This window comes from Sciurus carolinensis, unplaced genomic scaffold (genome assembly GCF_902686445.1).
Source record: "Sciurus carolinensis unplaced genomic scaffold, mSciCar1.2, whole genome shotgun sequence".
In the NCBI taxonomy this organism is placed as follows: domain Eukaryota; kingdom Metazoa; phylum Chordata; class Mammalia; order Rodentia; family Sciuridae; genus Sciurus; species Sciurus carolinensis.
Window position 1 is genome coordinate 1,486,359 of NW_025920130.1, and position 18,182 is coordinate 1,504,540.

General features: G+C 35.0%; 1 protein-coding gene across 3 annotated transcripts in view; it reads left to right on the forward strand.

The window, feature by feature from the left end:
* The window catches only part of LOC124974061 (lambda-crystallin homolog), a 137,583-nt gene that overhangs the window by 106,204 nt on the left and 13,197 nt on the right, over window positions 1-18,182 (forward strand). For 2 of the 3 annotated variants that reach the window (XM_047537621.1, XM_047537623.1), the window contains exon 4: window positions 5,138-5,347. The exons of the other annotated variant lie outside the window; for it this stretch is intronic. In XM_047537621.1, the coding sequence (XP_047393577.1) occupies window positions 5,138-5,284 (147 nt within the window). In that variant the 3' untranslated portion in view covers window positions 5,285-5,347. Of the gene's footprint in view, window positions 1-5,137; window positions 5,348-18,182 lie in introns of those variants that run through there. 3 annotated transcript variants of the gene reach the window in all.

The window sequence follows — 18,182 nt, forward strand, 5'->3', positions numbered from 1 at the left end:
ATGAATTCAGCAAACTAGCAGGCTATAAAACCAAAACGTGTAAATCTAAAGCATTTTTATATTCAAGTGATGAAACATCTGAAAGGGAAGTGAGGAAAACAACACCATTTGCAATAGCCTCAAAAAAAATAAAATATTTGGGCATCAATCTAACCAAAGAGGTAAAAGATCTCTACAATGAAAACTACAAAACATTAAAGAAAGAAATTGAGGAAGACCTTAGAAGATGGAAAGATCTCTTATGTTTTTGAATAGGCAGAATTAATATTGTCAAAATGGCCATACTACCAAAAGTGCTATTCAGATTCAATGCAATTCCAATTAAAATCCCAATGATGTACATTACACAAATAGAGCAAGCAACATGAAATTCATCTGGAAGAATAAGAAACCCAGAATAGCTAAAGCAATCTTTAGCAGGAAGAATGAAACAGGGGGTATCGCAATACCAGAACTTCAACTATACTGCAAAGCAATAGTAACAAAAATGGCATGGTATTTTCACCAACACAGACAGGTAGATCGATGGTACAGCATAGAGGATACAGACACAAACCCAAATAAATACAATTTTCTCATACTAGACAAAGGGGCCAAAAATATGCAATGGAGAAAAGATAGCCTCTTCAACAAATAGTGCTGGGAAAACTGGAAATCCATATGCAACAGAATGAAACTAAACCCCTATCTCTCACCCTGCACAAAAATCAACTCACTATGGATCAAGGACCTTGAAATCAGACCAGTGACCTTGCATCTTATAGAAGAAAAAGTAGGTCCAAATTTTCAACTTGTTGGCTTAGAATCAGACTTCCTTAACAGGACTCCCATAGCACAAGAAATAAAAGCAAGAATCAACAACTGGGATATATTCAAACTAAAAAGCTTTCTTTCAGCAAAGGAAACTATCAGCAATGTGAGGAGAGAACCTACAGAGTGGGAGAATATCTTTGCCACTCAACTTCAGATAGAGCGTTAATTTCCAGAATCTATAAAGAACTCAAAAACCTCTACACCAAGAATACAAAGAACCCAGTCAACAACTGGGCTAAGGATATGAACAGGCACTTCACAGAAGAAGATCTTCAAGCAATCAACAAACATATGAAAAAATGTTCAACATCTCTAGCAATGAGAGAAATGCAAATAAAAACTACCCTAAGATTCCATCTCACTCCAATTAGAATGGTGATTTTCAAGAACACAAGCAAAAATAGGTGTTGGGGAGGGTGTGGGGGAAAAGGTACATTCATACATTGCTGGTGGGGTTGCCAATTAGTGCAGCCACTCTGGAAAGCAGTGTGGAGAATCCTTAGAAAACTTGGAATGGACTTACCATTTGACCCAGCTATCCCACTCCTTGGCCTATACCCAAAGGACTTAAAATCAGCATACTATAGAGATACAGCCACATCAATGTTCACAGCTGCTCAATTCACAATAGCCAGATTGTGGAATCAATCTAGATGACCTTCAGTGGATGAATGGATAAAGAAACTGTGGTATATGTATATACAATGGAATATTACTCAGCTATAAAGAATGATAAAATTATGGCATTTGCAGGCAAATGGATGAAATTGGAGAACATCATGCTACGTGAGATAAGCCAATCTCAAAAAATGAAAGGATGAATGATCTCACTGATAAACGGATGATGACACATATTGGGGGTAGGAGGGGGGAAAGAATGGAGGAAAGAAGGACTGTATAGAGGGAAAAGTGGAGTGGGAGGGGTGGGGGAAGGAAAAAATAACAGAATGAATCAAACACCATTACCCTATGTAAATGTATGATTACACAAATGGTATGCTGTTACTTCATGCACAAACAGAAAAAACAAGTATCCCATTTTTTACAATAAAAATAAAAGAAAGAATGGATTCATATTTATAAACATTCATATTGAACACACAAATATTGAGTTAATATGTAGTTGAATAAAAGTCCCAAGAATGATGTCAAAATCAAGACTATTGATAAAACAATTTGATATATAGATTAAAATTGATTGTCCAAAAACTCTTTCTGATTTTCTAGTCCAACTGTACAATACAAAATCTAATGAATTTGTGATTGATGTTCTAAGAATTCATTTTCTTCCTTCAAAAAATAGTATTGCCCAGAGTTGCAGAAAGAGCATCTACTTAGTAATTAAAAAAGGTAACCAACATATCCGGAAAAATATCCTCAACAACACTAGAAATTTAGAAATCCATTAGTAAACTCATTTGGTATCAAAATTGAAATTAATTAATTTAACTGAATTAATTAGTTGAAACTTGGAAAATGGCTTATCAAAACACTCTTGTAATCTTCTCTGATGAAACAAATATCACCAAAAAAGTATGCTCAAAAAGCATCAAAAGGAAAAGCTAACAGCAAGATGAAAGACACTGGAATTCACAACATATTGTGCACTGCTCTGAGAACCCAATATCTAATGTGAAGTCCCTGACATTTTTTTCAGGGTATACGTTATTGAAATGATTTCAGATACCCAATTATAAGTTATATGACTTAAAAAATAGTATGCTATAATTAGTATCCATGGACACTTACCTGCTAATTGACATTAACAATACAATTCAAAATCAACTCCCTAAATACGATTTTATCATTAGCATTGAAGACATTAAAATCACAAGATTCTAGGTGAAAAACACACATAGAAAAAGATATGAGCAGACTTTAATATTTTCTTCAACAACCCTCAAAGATGATTGCTTAAGGGAACTCTGCAGAAAACAATAATATTTATTAGTTTTAATTAGCTATAAATGGGAGTAGAATGCACTATGAAATATCATACATCAATGAACTATAATTTCTTATTTTTCTGGTTGTACATGATGTAGAATCACACCATTCAGGTAGTCATATATGTACATAGGATAATAATTTCTGATTCATTCTACTATTCTTCCTAAAACTTTTGCATAAACTTGCTGGATAGATGAAAAATAATATCCAAATATTTTCTAGGAAAAACAGACTGAATGTCACAAATTGAGTAAATTTTACCTACTTTATCTTTCATGAAGAATACCTCTTTTATGAGAGTTCCATCCACTTCTGTACAGTTAGTCAGTGTTGGTTTCTTTTTTTTAAAAAAATGAGTTTATTCTAAACAATACAATTAAGAGTCACATTAAAATTGTGTTATTACACAAGTGAATAATTTTTTAGAGTCAAATATGGTTAGAAAGATTGGTGGATGACAAAATGAAATAATGTGCCTCATTAGAGAATCTGTAAATAATTGAGGGTATGACCACTCAAAAGTGGTATGATTAGAATACTTATGTTTAGATACAAAGAAGTATGAAAGTTCTCCTTGGAATTTTACATCTCCTCCCAGAACAAGGCTCATCCCTGTGTCTGTCCAGGCACAAAGCTCTATCTAGTGCATCTTGAACACTGCAGAGGCAGAACCTTTCTCCTGAACTGCTTCTTCTTATAGTGAACACCCAGGAACCCAATTCCTAAGAAACAAATATCTATATGTGTCTGATATTTTGGGGTCAATATTTCTAGGAACTTCAACCATTACATTCTACAACCCAGTGGCCAGAAACAAACACCAGAATAAGAAAGTGCATTCTCTTTTCAGGAGAAGGGTGTAATGTTGACAGATCTTCAGGAAAAGGGTAAGAAATTCTAAACTGCAAAATTTGAGGAATAGAAAAACATGGCATGAAATCAGTAGATGCAAGAAGTAGAGCAATAAATACAAATAAGACAATGAGTGCAATGGAAGGCAGTTTCATAATGGGATGCTACTCAGTAGTGATAAGGAACAATGTATAACTGCACACCATCATACAGTTGAATATCACATACATGGAGAAGGATTCAGACCAAAAATGGCCTTATAAATGATTATTTTTATATGAAGAGTAAAAGCAGATAACTAATTTAGACTGAAGATATTAGAATGGTAGCTATTCTTGGGAGAGTGAAGTTTCAGGAAGGAGGCAGGATGGAAGCTTCTAGAATACTGGTAGCATTCTACTTCTTGAGCTGAGTGCTGATGATAATGTGGGTTACATTTGTGACAACTTATGGAAATATGTATTTATAATGTGTGCAATTTTAATAGGTATATTAGATTTTACTAAGAACTTTTATAAGCTTGAAAATGTAACTAAAAGGATATTAGAGTCCCATAAAGAGAAACAGCCAGAAAAAGCTGTTAGAATCTCATAAAGTAGAGGGTAAGAACCCTTTACACAGCAGGTAGGAAAGCTGCATATAATCTTCTTGGTACTTTTTCCACAGCTGATATTGACTTAGTCACTTAGCTTCATAACTCAGTTATTATTCTGTTTAGAAATATTTTAAACTACCATATTTTATAATGTTCTTACCTTACTGAAAAAACATTAAAAGAAAAATAACATTTTCAGGATGTGTATGATGCCTCACTCAATGTAGAGTAAAATTATGGCAAATATTCTAATTCACAACAAAAGATAAAATACTATAATCTGTATGCAAATATATAAAATGGAAAATGGTAGTTTTGTTCACTTGTGGTGATACAAAGACTTTTCCTTAGTGCATACAGTAAATAAATATACATTACAAGTTATAAAAAGGGGAAAATATTAAACAATAAAAAGTTCACACAATAGTTTTCCCTATAGATGAAGTTATAACATAGTTAATATAAAATAAATTTAAATTCTTTCAATGGTTTTTAAATGATTTTCCTGTTTTTTATATAAAATAATCAAATGAAAAAAATTAAATATAAAACACACTGAGGTCATCAGACCATAACACTTTCCTCAAATTAAAATAGTTCCATTGTCTGTTTTCTGGCATGGTGTATAGAGCTAAGACTGCATGGAAATATTATAAGGAATTTACACCAGAAGCAAAAAGGAGAGGCTACTAATGAGACAAAGTTATTCCATGGAAGCCCTCCAGACCCCAATTTCATCTATTAGCACTAAAATTCCTCTGGGATTTTAGAAAGTTTAGAAGTATTTTAAATGTGGTATTAAATAATAAGTCTGGATATTTGGGGCAATAATAAAGCAAATCAGAAAATTAAATCAGTTAAGGGCAATTTTTATCATCGCCCACCACCCGCGGGGACAATGACAACATGTACGCTTCTTTTTCACAGGAACAAAAAGACCAAAGACAAAAGACAGACCAAAGAACAACGACCAATGAACGACGAACGACGAACGACGAACGACGAACTTTATTCGAGGAAGCGTCTGGGTTATATAGCAAGCATAAGCCAATCAGAGTCAGTCTGAGATATTAGCCTATCAAGGGTCAGTCACTAGGCAGTTAGCAAGCATAAACCAATCAGAGTCAGTCTGAGATATTAGCCTATCAGGGGTCAGTCACTAGGCAGTTAGAAGAATCACCTCATATACAGCAGCCAATCAGAGTTACTTCCTGAAACTTGTTTATGAGTACGGCTTATTCTGGCAAGCTGCCAGGCGCCATCTTAGAGGCCAGGTCAGGGTGCGGCTCTGGGGCCCTCAGAGCCCGCCCCTGAAAAATTTTAATAATCATTAAGCTGCCAATAACTCTAAATAACACAGCTGGCAATTTTTCAGCAATCCTAAATAAACACATTCTCACACATGAGTTCTTGAAAAATATTTTTTGGGTCTTCTTGTGTTTCCTGGCATCATACCATCTATTTACTCTCCAAAAGTAGAATTTTGAGATTGATCACTTTGAGTAAATAATTTTCACAGTCATCCTTCTTACATCTTTACTTCCTGGTGGCTAGGAGTGTGTTCAAATGAAAAAAAGTATTAGAAATATAATTTATATATGTGAAAAATATAAATTACAAAAAAGAATGTATATTTTGAAGAGATTAATTATATGTCCAGAGTTTGCATTACACTCACTTTCAAGACTGTACTTTGTTTCATTTATGTTACTGCAATGTATTCTCAGAGTAAACATGTATTTAAAATATATCAGCAAACTAATCAATTTATTATTTTCTGATTTTTCAGTTTCATATCATACTTGGAAGCTATTTCTATGTAAGATCATTATATCACATAGAAAAGTTCCCAAGTGCTATTCTAAGAACACACAGAGATTTTTTTTTCCATTTTGGTATAAAAGTGCAGAACCATAGAAATGAAATGATGTACCCCATCATTTGTGTACAATGAATCCAAATGCAGACTGTAAAAGTAAAAAAAATAAATATCTTTAAAAAGATCCATATGAAGATTATTTTTGCAAGAAGCGTGGTAAGTATAGACTTCACTTTTTTCCTTGTTGGTGCAGTCATCCCAATAACATTAAAAAAAAAAAAAAACTTCCCCATCATTTAATGACATATTTGTATCTGTGTCCATTTGTTCTTTGTTCTGTATCATTTATCTACCTCTATACTGTAATTAACTAACTTATCTGCTAAGACTTTATTATATGTTTTATAATCTTCCCTGGTATTAGAGCCCTTAACCATCTCATATTTTTCATGTGAAATCCAATTTTCAAATTTAATATTAAACAGTATTAAGGACATCTTTACTTGTCTCTAAACACAGAATTTTATCATCAATTTAAAACAAATATTACACAGAGCAGATACATTGTGATTCCATATTGCAAGAACAAAAGACTAATGCGTTAGAATCAAATATTAGAATCACATTCTGCAATATGCCTGAAATGTTGTCACAGAGTTGATTGCAATGCACATGAGATCTCTTTTAGACTGACTTTCCCTTCAGTCAACAGCTTTTCTCAGAAGACATTTTGTGTTACTGATATCATTTAATTCTGGAGGTTTCCATTCTACCTTCTGCTTCACCTTCATGAATTCAGGCAACACCCTTTCAGAGGCAGCCCAGAGAAAATCTGAACCTACTATACTTTACCTGGTCTCGTAGGCCTTTTATTGAAATTTCAGTGGAAACTTTCAGTATTCCTTAATTCCATCATTTTGCATTCCTAAAAAACCAGTACCATATGGATGATATCATGCTCTTATACCAGCTTGTCCCTAACCTGGGCCCCTGGAATCAGGGCTGCAGTAGCTTCTGAGTGTCCGTGTGGCTGAGCAGAGTAAAACAAATTCTTAGGCCACCCTGGGCAATATTCCTTTTCTTTATACACTCTTGAGCCTGCAATGAGTATGGTTTGAAATTTCCTGAAATGTCTTCAATCCATCTTTTACATTCCTTGTGTGAAAAGTTCTTAGCATTTCTTTAGAGCCTATAATCTGTTCAACAACCACATCTTCCTTGGCCCCAATTTTACAGTATTTTTCTTGCCAAATTAAAAATTTTGTTTTTTTTTTTTATATCCTTCAGTTCTGCTTTCTGCTCTCAATTCTCATAGTACACCTCCTGAATGCTATGTTCCCTTGAAATTTTCTCTGTCACATTAATTGATTCTTTACCTTCAACTTAAGCCTCACATAAAGCCTCAGTACATGGGAAAAATGTAGCCCATAGAACATGAATAACTCTAATCCAATTACCCAGAGTGTACTCATTTACTTCTGAAGCCTCTTGAGCATAATCAACATTCCTATCATCATTATGATTATCTGAACTCACACTAGAATCATCCATTAAGCTCTGCTTACAAAATTTTAAGGTTTCTCCATCCTGCATCTCCAAATTTTTCCAAATTCCTTTCACAAAATAGTTCCAAATAATTCTAAACTAAATGGTCAGGTTAGTGACATCAAGAACCTCACTCTTGTACCAATTAGTATATAAGTAAACTTGGTGTCACTGTGACCAAAACACCTGACAAGATCAACTTATAAGTGGAAAGGTTTATTTTGGCTAATGATTACAGAGGTTTAGTCTGATTGGCCAAGTCTGTTGCTCTGAGCCCATGGTGAGGTAGAGCATCATGGAAGAAAGGCATGATGAAGGGATGCTGCTCTATTGAAGGAAGCCAGGAAGCAGAGAGAGATGGGGGATGGGGTCACATGGAAGAACATTCCCTGGGAGTGACCCACCTCTACCAGCCACGTTCCAGCTGCCTACAGTCATCACTCAATTAGTCCATTCATCCAGGATGCACTGATTAACTTATACCTCTTATAATGTAATCATTCACTCCTGAATATTCCTGTATCAACATGGGAGTTTGGAGGGACACCTCATATCTAAACCATAACAAACACCCTTAAAGTATTAGCAAAATATAAATAACTAGAAATAAATCAAAAGCATGTAACAAGTCACCTACTTGGAAAAACTATAAAATAATATTTAGAGAAATATAAAAATATATGAATTAAGGAAAAGTTATGTGTATTCCAAATGGCAAGATGCATTTGTAAGCTGTCACCCAAATAGATATACACTTCCAAATTGTAATAAAAATATTAACCCTTATTAAATTTATTTAATTTATTTATGAATATTGAAGGATCAGGATTAACCAAAATTCCATGCAGGCAAACAGTGTGACAAGACTTACTCTACCGATTCACTATCTTAATGTAAAGATACAGTATGTAGGATAGTATATTAGTGCTTATAGGCAAACAAACTGGCCAATGAAATTGAATTTATATATCCTAAAAGGTCCATACATATGTCCACATCTGACTTAAGACAATGGAAGGACCACAGGGAATTGGGACAGTACAATATTTTTACTAAATGATAATGAAGCAGTTACGTATACTTACCTTTAAAAAAAAGGAAAAAGGAATCCCAGTTCACATGGGACAAATGTGAATCATGTAGATGTAGAATAAAATACAAAAAGCAAATGATCTAAAATGATCTAGAAGTTAATGTAGTCACATAGTATTTATGACTTCAGGGCCTATGTATATTTTAAACAAAACATGAAAAAGTACTTATAAAATAGGTTGAAATTAAGTTTTGGTATAAAAATTTGGTTAAAAAAGTTAAATCCTGAACTTACTAAAAACATATATCCAGAAAATCTGAAGAATTATAAATCAATAAAATAGTTTTTAAAAAGACAATAAGAAATGTTGCAGAGGAAGACAGCCCAGCCCAGGCGGTAGTTGTAGATTGAGGGGAAGCTCTAGGAGGGGAACTGACCTCCCCACCAGGTGAGTCTTCCCTGCCAGGTGAGGTTTTCCCACAAGGACGGTAAAACCAGAGACACAGGCTCAAACAGGCCTTGCCTCAGTCCACAGCCTAGTTCCCCTTTGGATGACCATTGGTCAACAAGTGGAGACACTTCTACCGACTATCAGGGAATATACCCCACCTGAGGGTCACCAACCCTAGAGAGGCAGCTTCCTTGTGTAGCACCGCATTATCAACTTCCTCCAAGACTGCAGGCTACTGAAGGATAAGAGGGGATATACTAGCAATCTTCAGGGACATTATAAGTCAATAGAGGAAATCTGCAATATCTTAATGACCCACTAATTCCTGAACAATATGAGAAAACAAGAGAAGAAATGCCCCAAACAAATCTAGATGTTACATCAATAAAATCCAACGACAGCATGGCAGAAGAAATGACAGAAAGGGAGTTCAGAATGTACATAATTAAAATGATCAGGGAAGAAAAACGATGAGATGAAAGAGCAAATGCAGGCATTGAATGATGAGATGAAAGAGCAAATGCAGGAATTGAATGATAGCACCAATCGAGAGTTAAAAGAGCAAATACAGGAAGCAAAAGATCATTTCAGTAAAGAGTTAGAGATATTGAAAAAAAACCAAACAGAAATCCTTGAAATGAAGGAAACAATAAACCAAATTAAGAACTCCATAGAAAGCATAACCAATAGGATAGAACACCTGGAAGACAGAACCTCAGATATTGAAGACAAAATATTTAACCTCGAAAACTAAGTTGAACAAACAGAGAAGATGGTAAGAAATCATGAACAGAATATCCAAGAACTATGGGATATCATGAAAAGGCCAAATTTGAGAATTATTGGGATTGAGGAAGGCACAGAGAAACAAACCAAAGGAATGAACAATCTATTCAATGAAATAATATCAGAAAATTTCCCAAATCTGAAGAATGAAATGGAAAATCAAGTTCAAGAGGCTTATAGGACTCCAAATACACAAAATTACAACAGACCCACACCAAGGCACATTATAATGAAAATACCTAACATACAAAATAAAGACAGAATTTTAAAGACTGTGAAAGAAAAGAACAAAATTACATTCAGGGGGAAACCAATATGATTATCAGCAGATTTTTCAATCCAGACCCTAAAAGCTAGAAGGGCCTGGAACAACATTTTTCAAGCTCTGAAAGAAAATGGATGCCAACCAAGAATCTTATACCCAGCAAAACTTACCTTCAAATTTGACGATGAAATAAAATCATTCCATGATAAACAAAAGCTAAAAGAATTTACAAAAAGAAAGCCAGCATTACAGAACATTCTCAGCAAAATATTCCATGAGGAAGAGATAAAAAAAAAAACAAGCAATCAGCAAAGGGAGGAATTATCCTAAAGGAATTTCAAATAAAGGAGGAAACAAGGGGTGTCCAAAAAAATAAATAAATAAGTAAATAAAATTTAAAAAATGAACCAAATGACCGAGAATACAAATCATATCTCAATAATAACACTGAATGTTAATGGCCTGAATTCGTCAATCAAAAGATATAGACTGGCAGATTGGATTAAAAAGAAAGATCCAACAATATGTTGCCTGCAAGAGCATCACCTCATAGAAAGAGATACCCATAGACTAACGGTGAAAGGATGGGGAAAAACATACTATGCACATGGACTCAGGAAAAAGCTGGAGTATCCATCCTCATTTCAGATAATGTGGACTTCAAGCCAAAGTTAGTCAGAAGGGATAAAGAAGGACATTTCATACTGCTTAAGAGAAGCATAAATCAGCAAGATATAACAATCATAAACATCTACACACCAAACAGTGGCTCATCCATGTGTGTCAAACAAATCCTTCTCAATTTTAGAAACCAAATAGACCATAACACAATAATACTAGGTGATTTTAACACACCTCTCTCACCACTGGACAGATCTTCCAAACAAAAGTTGAACAAAGAAACCATAGATCTCAATAACACAATCAATAATTTAGACTTAACAGACATTTATAGAATATACCATCCAACCAAGAGCAAATACACTTTCTTCTCAGCAGCACATGGATCCTTCTCTAAAATAGACCGTATATTATGCCACAAAGCTAATGTTAGCAAATACAAGAAGATGGAGACACTACCTTGTATTCTATCAGATCATAATGAATTGAAGTTAGAAATAAATGAAAGAGTAAAAAACAGAAATTACCCCAACACCTGGAGATTAAACAATATGCTATTATATGAAGAATGGATAACAGAAGATATTAGGAAGGAAATTAAAAAATTCTTAGAAGTAAATGAGAACAAAGACACATCATATCAAAATCTCTGGGACACTATGAAAGCAGTACTTAGAAGAAAATTTATTTCATGGAGCGCATTTAATAAAAGAAGTAAAACTCAAAAAATAAACGACCTAACAGTACAGCTCAAAGCCCTAGAAAAAGAAGAACAGACCAACACCAAAAGTAGTAGAAGACAGGAAATAGTTAAACTGAGAGCTGAAATCAACGAAATTGAAACAAAAGAAACAATACAAAAAATTGACAAAATAAATAGTTGGTTCTTCGAAAAAATAAACAAAATTGATAAACCTTTAGCCACACTAACAAAGAGAAGATGAGAGAAAACCCAAATCACTAAAATTCGGAATGAACAAGGAAATATCACAACAGACACGACTGAAATACAAAACATAATTAGAAGCTATTTTGAAAATCTATACTCCAACAAAATAGAAAATTTCGAAGACATCAACAGGTTTCTAGAGACATATGAATTGCCTAAACTGAACGAGGAGGACATACACAATTTAAATAGACCAATTTCAAGTAATGAAATAGAAGAAGTCATCAAAAGCCTACCAACAAAGAAAAGTCCAGAACCAGATGGGTTCTCAGCGGAGTTCTATAAAACCTTTAAAGAAGAGCTCATTCCAATACTTCATAAAGTATTCCATAAAATAGAAGAGGAGGGAACCCTCCCAAACTCATTCTATGAAGCCAATATTACCCTGATACCTAAACCACACAGAGACACATTGAGGAAAGAAAATTTCAGACCAATATCCTTAATGAACATCGACGCAAAAATTCTCAACAAAATTTTAGCAAATCACATACAAAAACATATTAAAAAGATAGTGCACCATGATCAAGTGGGTTTTATTCCAGGGATGCAAGGTTGGTTCAACATCAGGAAATCAATAAATGTCATTCACCACATCAATAGACTTAAAGTCAAGAATCACATGATTATTTCAGTAGATGCAGAAAAAGCATTTGATAAAATACAGCACCCCTTCATGCTCAAAACACTAGAAAACATAGGGATAGTGGGAACATTCCTTAACATTGTAAAGGCCATCTATGCTAAGCCCATAGCTAATATCATTCTAAATGGTGAAAAACTGAAAGCATTCCCCCTAAAAACTGGAACAAGGTAGGGATGCCCTCTTTCCCCACTTCTTTTCAATATCGTCCTTGAAATCTAGCCAGAGCAATTAGACAGATCAAAGAAATTAAAGGGATACGAATAGGAAAAGAAGAACTTAAACTATCCCTATTTGCTGATGATATGATTATATACTTAGAGGAACCAGGAAATTCCACCAGAAAACTTTTAGATCTCATAAGTGAATTCAGTAAAGTAGCAGGTTACAAGATCAATGCTCATAAATCCAATGCATTTTTATACATAAGTGATGAATCTTCAGAAAGAGAAATTAGGAAAACTACCCCATTCACAATAGCATCGAAAAAAATAAAATACTTGGGAATCAATCTCACAAAAGAGGTGAAAGACCTCTACAATGAGAACTACAGAACATTAAAGAAAGAAATTAAAGAAAAGCTTAGAAGATGGAAAGATCTCCCATGTTCTTGGATAGGAAGAATTAATATTGTCAAAATGGCCATACTACCAAAAGTGCTATACAGATTCAATGCAATTCCAATTAAAATCCCAATGATGTACCTTACAGAAATAGAGCAAGCAATTATGAAGTTCATCTGGAAGAATAAAAAACCCAGAATAGCAATGGGAAATTATACTCGATGTATGTATGATATATCAAAATACACTCTACTGTCATGTATAAATAAAAACAAATATTAAAATGTAAAAAAAAAATAAAAACTACATCTAAAGTAATCCACTCTACTTGTTTGTCTCCATGCCTTCACTCAGAGAGTTGCTTCTTCTATAAATCTCCTTTCCCTGTTCTCATTTGTAGGTCTTGGTTTTAGTGGCATCTCATCAGACAGCACTCCCGTAGCAGATGCTTTCATTTCTCTGCCCATATCACCTTGGGTTACCCTTTTATCTTTGTGAACATAAACTCCCAGTGTGCTTTCATTCACCACTGCCAGCACCTGTGTCTCTTTGTTGTTAGATGACTTTCAGGATGCTAGGATGCCTTTGACAGTACACAGAGAGCTGAGAGTGCCTATGGTTTTGTATTCCCTTCTACCCTGGAGGGCAGCCTCAACCAAAAACTGATGGAGCAGGACTATAAATGCTCCAGCTCCCCTGCTTTACGATGGATCCGATTCTGAAGCTAAACTATACTTTTCTCAGTTTCCCTGGAGATTGAGCAAAATCACTCATTGGGGGTCTTTGCTTGATTTTGCATTCTTATTTGCTCTTTTTACCTTCCTGGCTCCCCACTCCCCTTCCATCTTTTCCTGAGAACATCTTCTCATTGACAACCTCATCTCAAGATGTTTCTGGGAAAGCAAGCTAAGAAACTACCGTAACATCTACCCAATTATTCTCCACCAATGCATGCCGTTAAATTTATTTCTAGCATTTGTCAAAAGCTACTTTTATATATGGAGTTGCTTGTTTACTTATCATCTGTAGCTTATATAGGTTTGTAAATAAATCAAGGACAGGTACCATATTGTTTTTTTTAACCGGTATGTGCTTAGCACCCAGCAGTGTTTGGCCTAAAATAGTTGCATAATTACTATGTATTTAATAAATGGTGGAATAAATATGAAGAAAATATTCCTGATGCCCCTGTTCGTGCTGGTTGAATTACCTGTGCCTTATCTGATTTCCATGGTATCCATCAAACTGCTACTGACTGGTACTAAGGTTTCCATAGAGCTTGACCAGGTGGGTAGTATGTCTTTGTCATGCTGACATGATTTTTTGACTTTGTGACATTTCTAGTTGTTATAACATACCATTTTCCTTTGGAAGTTTACCATATGCTAGGAAGAAGTAAGACAGACATACAATATTTTATTAAAAATTAGCAAATAGCTTAAGAGCAAGATGTTTTACCTATGATTTTAGAGAAAACTAAGATTCCCAAGGTCACCCAAGTAGGAAATGGCAAGGTTCTGTTACACCCTAAGTCCGACAATAAAGCCTATGCTCTTACCTCTCACCATGTTCCCTCTGTCCTATGTTAAGTTTACTCAGCTTGAATATATTTTGGGGGATTAATAAAGTGAAAAAGAGTGAGATTCTAAGTAAATGACTTTTTAAGTAAAGAGCCAAACCCTAGAAAACCATGATTATTTAGGCAACTCCTGGACTCCAGTTGGCCATGATAGTAACACCACTTTCTGCACTTGGCAGAGCTAGCATTTTGGCTTGTTTGACTTCAAAATTATAGTCTTCTTTCTGCCCAGGACAAGAGAGATAAAGGAATTTCTTTGTTTTCAGTGCCCTGAGAAAGGTGGTGAAGACTTCGCAGTTAGATTAGAAGAGTCTGGGGGAGCAGGGAATTTGAGAAGAGTTGCTCTGATACCCAGAACCCCAGGAAATAAATTCTGAGCTTGCATTCAAGGGAGACAATTACCTGAAAGGTATAAAAATCAGGAGAATGATTTAGCAATGGCACTGAATTATTGATTTATTCAAGTACTTATATTTATTCAACATTTATGTATGCCAAGTCTGAACTTGATAGAAGAAAAATAAACCAAAATAGAAACCAGAAGGAGTCCTTATAAAACTAAGGGCGACTTTGGAAAAGTCAATAGTGATGGTTAGCATAGTGGTTAAGAATGTAACATAGAAATTGATTTTAGCAATCTCATTGCTGAATATAAACCCTGGCTCTATCTTTCACTTGCTAGCTGTGTTATTTAATCTCTTGGTAAAATAAATAAGAATAAAAATATAATATCCACCTTGTAAGATTGTCCTGAAGATTAAATGAGGCAATGTATGTTAAGTGCTTGGAATAGTCCCTGACACAGAAAGGGTATCATATAAGTTTGTTCAATAAATAAAACTAAGAGATTAGAGCTAGCATAAATAGACACAAGATATTATGGGTCTATCCCAAAGCATGCAGAAAAGACAAAACTTAGCCTATTATGTGGGGATAAGGATAAGAAGAGGACCTCAGCGATGCCACATTTGAGTGAGCCTTAAAGACAATTTGAATTCATCAATGAACAAAATGAGAGAAAGAAAAAGAGGAAGACAGGGTAGAAGAAACAGCACAAGGAGAAAAAAAAGGAGGTGGGAAGTTGCTTCTTGTATACCTGAGTGTGTTTGCAGAGTGTGACAACAGGCTTTTGATTTTAGGAGTCAGGCCCTGTAGGGGAAAAGGGGAATTTTGACTTTATGCTATCAATCAAGCAACTTTGAGAATTTTAAGCAAAAAGAATTTCATAATCAGACTTGCTATCTACAAAGAATGCTCTAACCCCAATGCAAAGGATGGGTTTTGTTGAGTGGAGTCGTTCACTTACACTCACTGGGCTGCAGGATTAAGCCAGGAAAGAGCTGTAAGAACCTTAAATAATGAACTATTACCAGAAAGGACATTTCTGGGAAAAAATAGCTACAGACAGACCAATTTTGCTTGCAATGTTAAAATCTGCAGTAGCTTCTTTTAAATAAAAACATTGATCTGAGGCAAAGGAATCAGAATATAGAAAGCTCTCACCATTAGAAGTCAATGCTCCAAATTAAAAGCCAGTCTTCACAGGTTTGATGTGTGGCAGGGCAGTTTCTAACTAACAGTTTCTAACACAGGCTGGCTGTTTCTAACTTGTACACATGGAAAAAACATCATTTTTTATGTTACCAGGGACATTGAAGACACACAATTAATTACATTTTTGAAAGGACTAAGGAACTTTGTGAAGTCTGTATAAATACGATAATTATTAGGAAATTAATTCAGTCAGATTATGCTAATAATTGTTAGAAATTCTTGGACACTTGCCTGATTCCACGGTGGTAATAATTTACACGTGATTTCATTTAGTCCTCACGATAGTCCAATCCTTAGTTATTATCAGCCCCACTTCCCAGATCTTTGCTCATGTGATGGAATCTATACTGATGACATGTGTGTATTTGCTCTTGTCAAGTCTCTGTTTGAATTCAGGCATCCCTTTCAGGAAATAAAGATATAACTTCCCCAAGTATGTTGTGGACAGTAAAGACATAATTAATCTCATTCCACTCTATTTTTGCACAAATTATTCCTTGATTTTCATATAATGATGTCTTTGTTAAGGTCCAGCAACTAGCTTGCACTAACAAATTGTCCTTAAAAAAAAAACAATGTCTGTAATTTTGAAAATCCCACAGTGCTTGGGACTCGAATCCAGGCCTCGAGGGTGCAAGGGAGGCACTCTACCAGATGGGCTATATGGCCTGCTCTAAAAATACAAATAATCCAATCAACAAATGGGCTAAGGAAATGAACATACAATTCACAGAAGAAGATGTACAAGCAATCAACAGATACATGAAAAAATGTTCAACATCTTTAGTAATAAGAGAAATGGAAATCAAAACTACCCGAAGATTTCATCTTACCCCAATTAGAATGGCGATTATCAAGAACACAAGCAACAATAGGTGTTGGCGAGGATGTGGGGAAAAAGGTACACTCATACATTGCTGGTGGGTTGCAAATTAGGGCAGCCACTCTGGAAAGCAGTATGGAGATTCCTCAGAAAGCTTGGAATGGAACCACCATTTGACCCAGCTATCCTACTCCTTGGCCTATACCCAAAGGACTTAAAATCAGCATACTACAGAGATACAGTCACATCAATGTTCGTTGCTGCTCAATTCACCATAGCCAGATTGTGGAACCAACCTAGATGCCCTTCAGTTGATGAATGGATAAAGAAACTGTGGCATATATATACAATGGAATATTACTCTGCAATGAAGAATGATAAAATTGTGGCATCTGCAGGCAAATGGATGAAATTGGAGAATATCATGCTAAGTAAGATAAGCCAATCTCAAAAAACTAAAGGATGAATGATCTCGCTGATAAGCGAATGAGGACATATAATGGGGGTGGGAGGGGTTAGCATTAGGGTTAGGGTTAGGTTTAGGGTTAGGGATAAGGAGGGTGGTAAGAACGAAGGAAAGAAGTACTGTATAGAGGGAAAAGAGGGGTTGGAGGGGTAGGGGGAAGGGAAAAAAATAATGAATCAAACATCATTGCCCTATGTAAATTTATGATTACACCAATGGTATGCCTTGACTCCCTGTACAAATAGAGAAACAACATGTATCCCATTTGTATACAATAATAAAAAAAAAAAAAAGAAATTACTCTGAACCATAAAAAAGAAAAAAAAAAAAAACAATGTCGAGCAAACAACCTTGAATAAACATTGCGGGACAACTGAGCCTTCTAACAAGGATTGTACTGCCAGGGAGACAACTTGGATTACTTTTTGTTATTTCAGGTTGGAATATTATTCTCAGCTCTAAGATTTATTATTGAGACCAAGGAAAAGTCACCTAGACTTCTTGTGAGTTTCCTTATCTCTAAAATGGGAATGATAGCTTTTGCAGCACAGGCTCCTGTGAGAGTAAACGAGATGAGGTGGGCTGAGTGCCTAGCTCTACTGCCAATGCAGATGGGCTGATTCAATGAGGAGAAAAGCAGTGAATATTGCTGGAATTTATACATTTTCCCCAAATATGACTGACTCAAAAATTTTGTTATTGAATTTGCCTAACTTGGAAAATATTCATAGTAGCAGTTTCCAATTGTTTCATGTGTATTTTTTAATTGAATTCGTTTTTCATTGAGAAGTGAATTGAGCTGTTTTTAATTGTCTCATGAGGGTAATGTCCTGGTGGTGTGTTTGACTAATCTCAGACTTTGAGTGGAAAAGGTG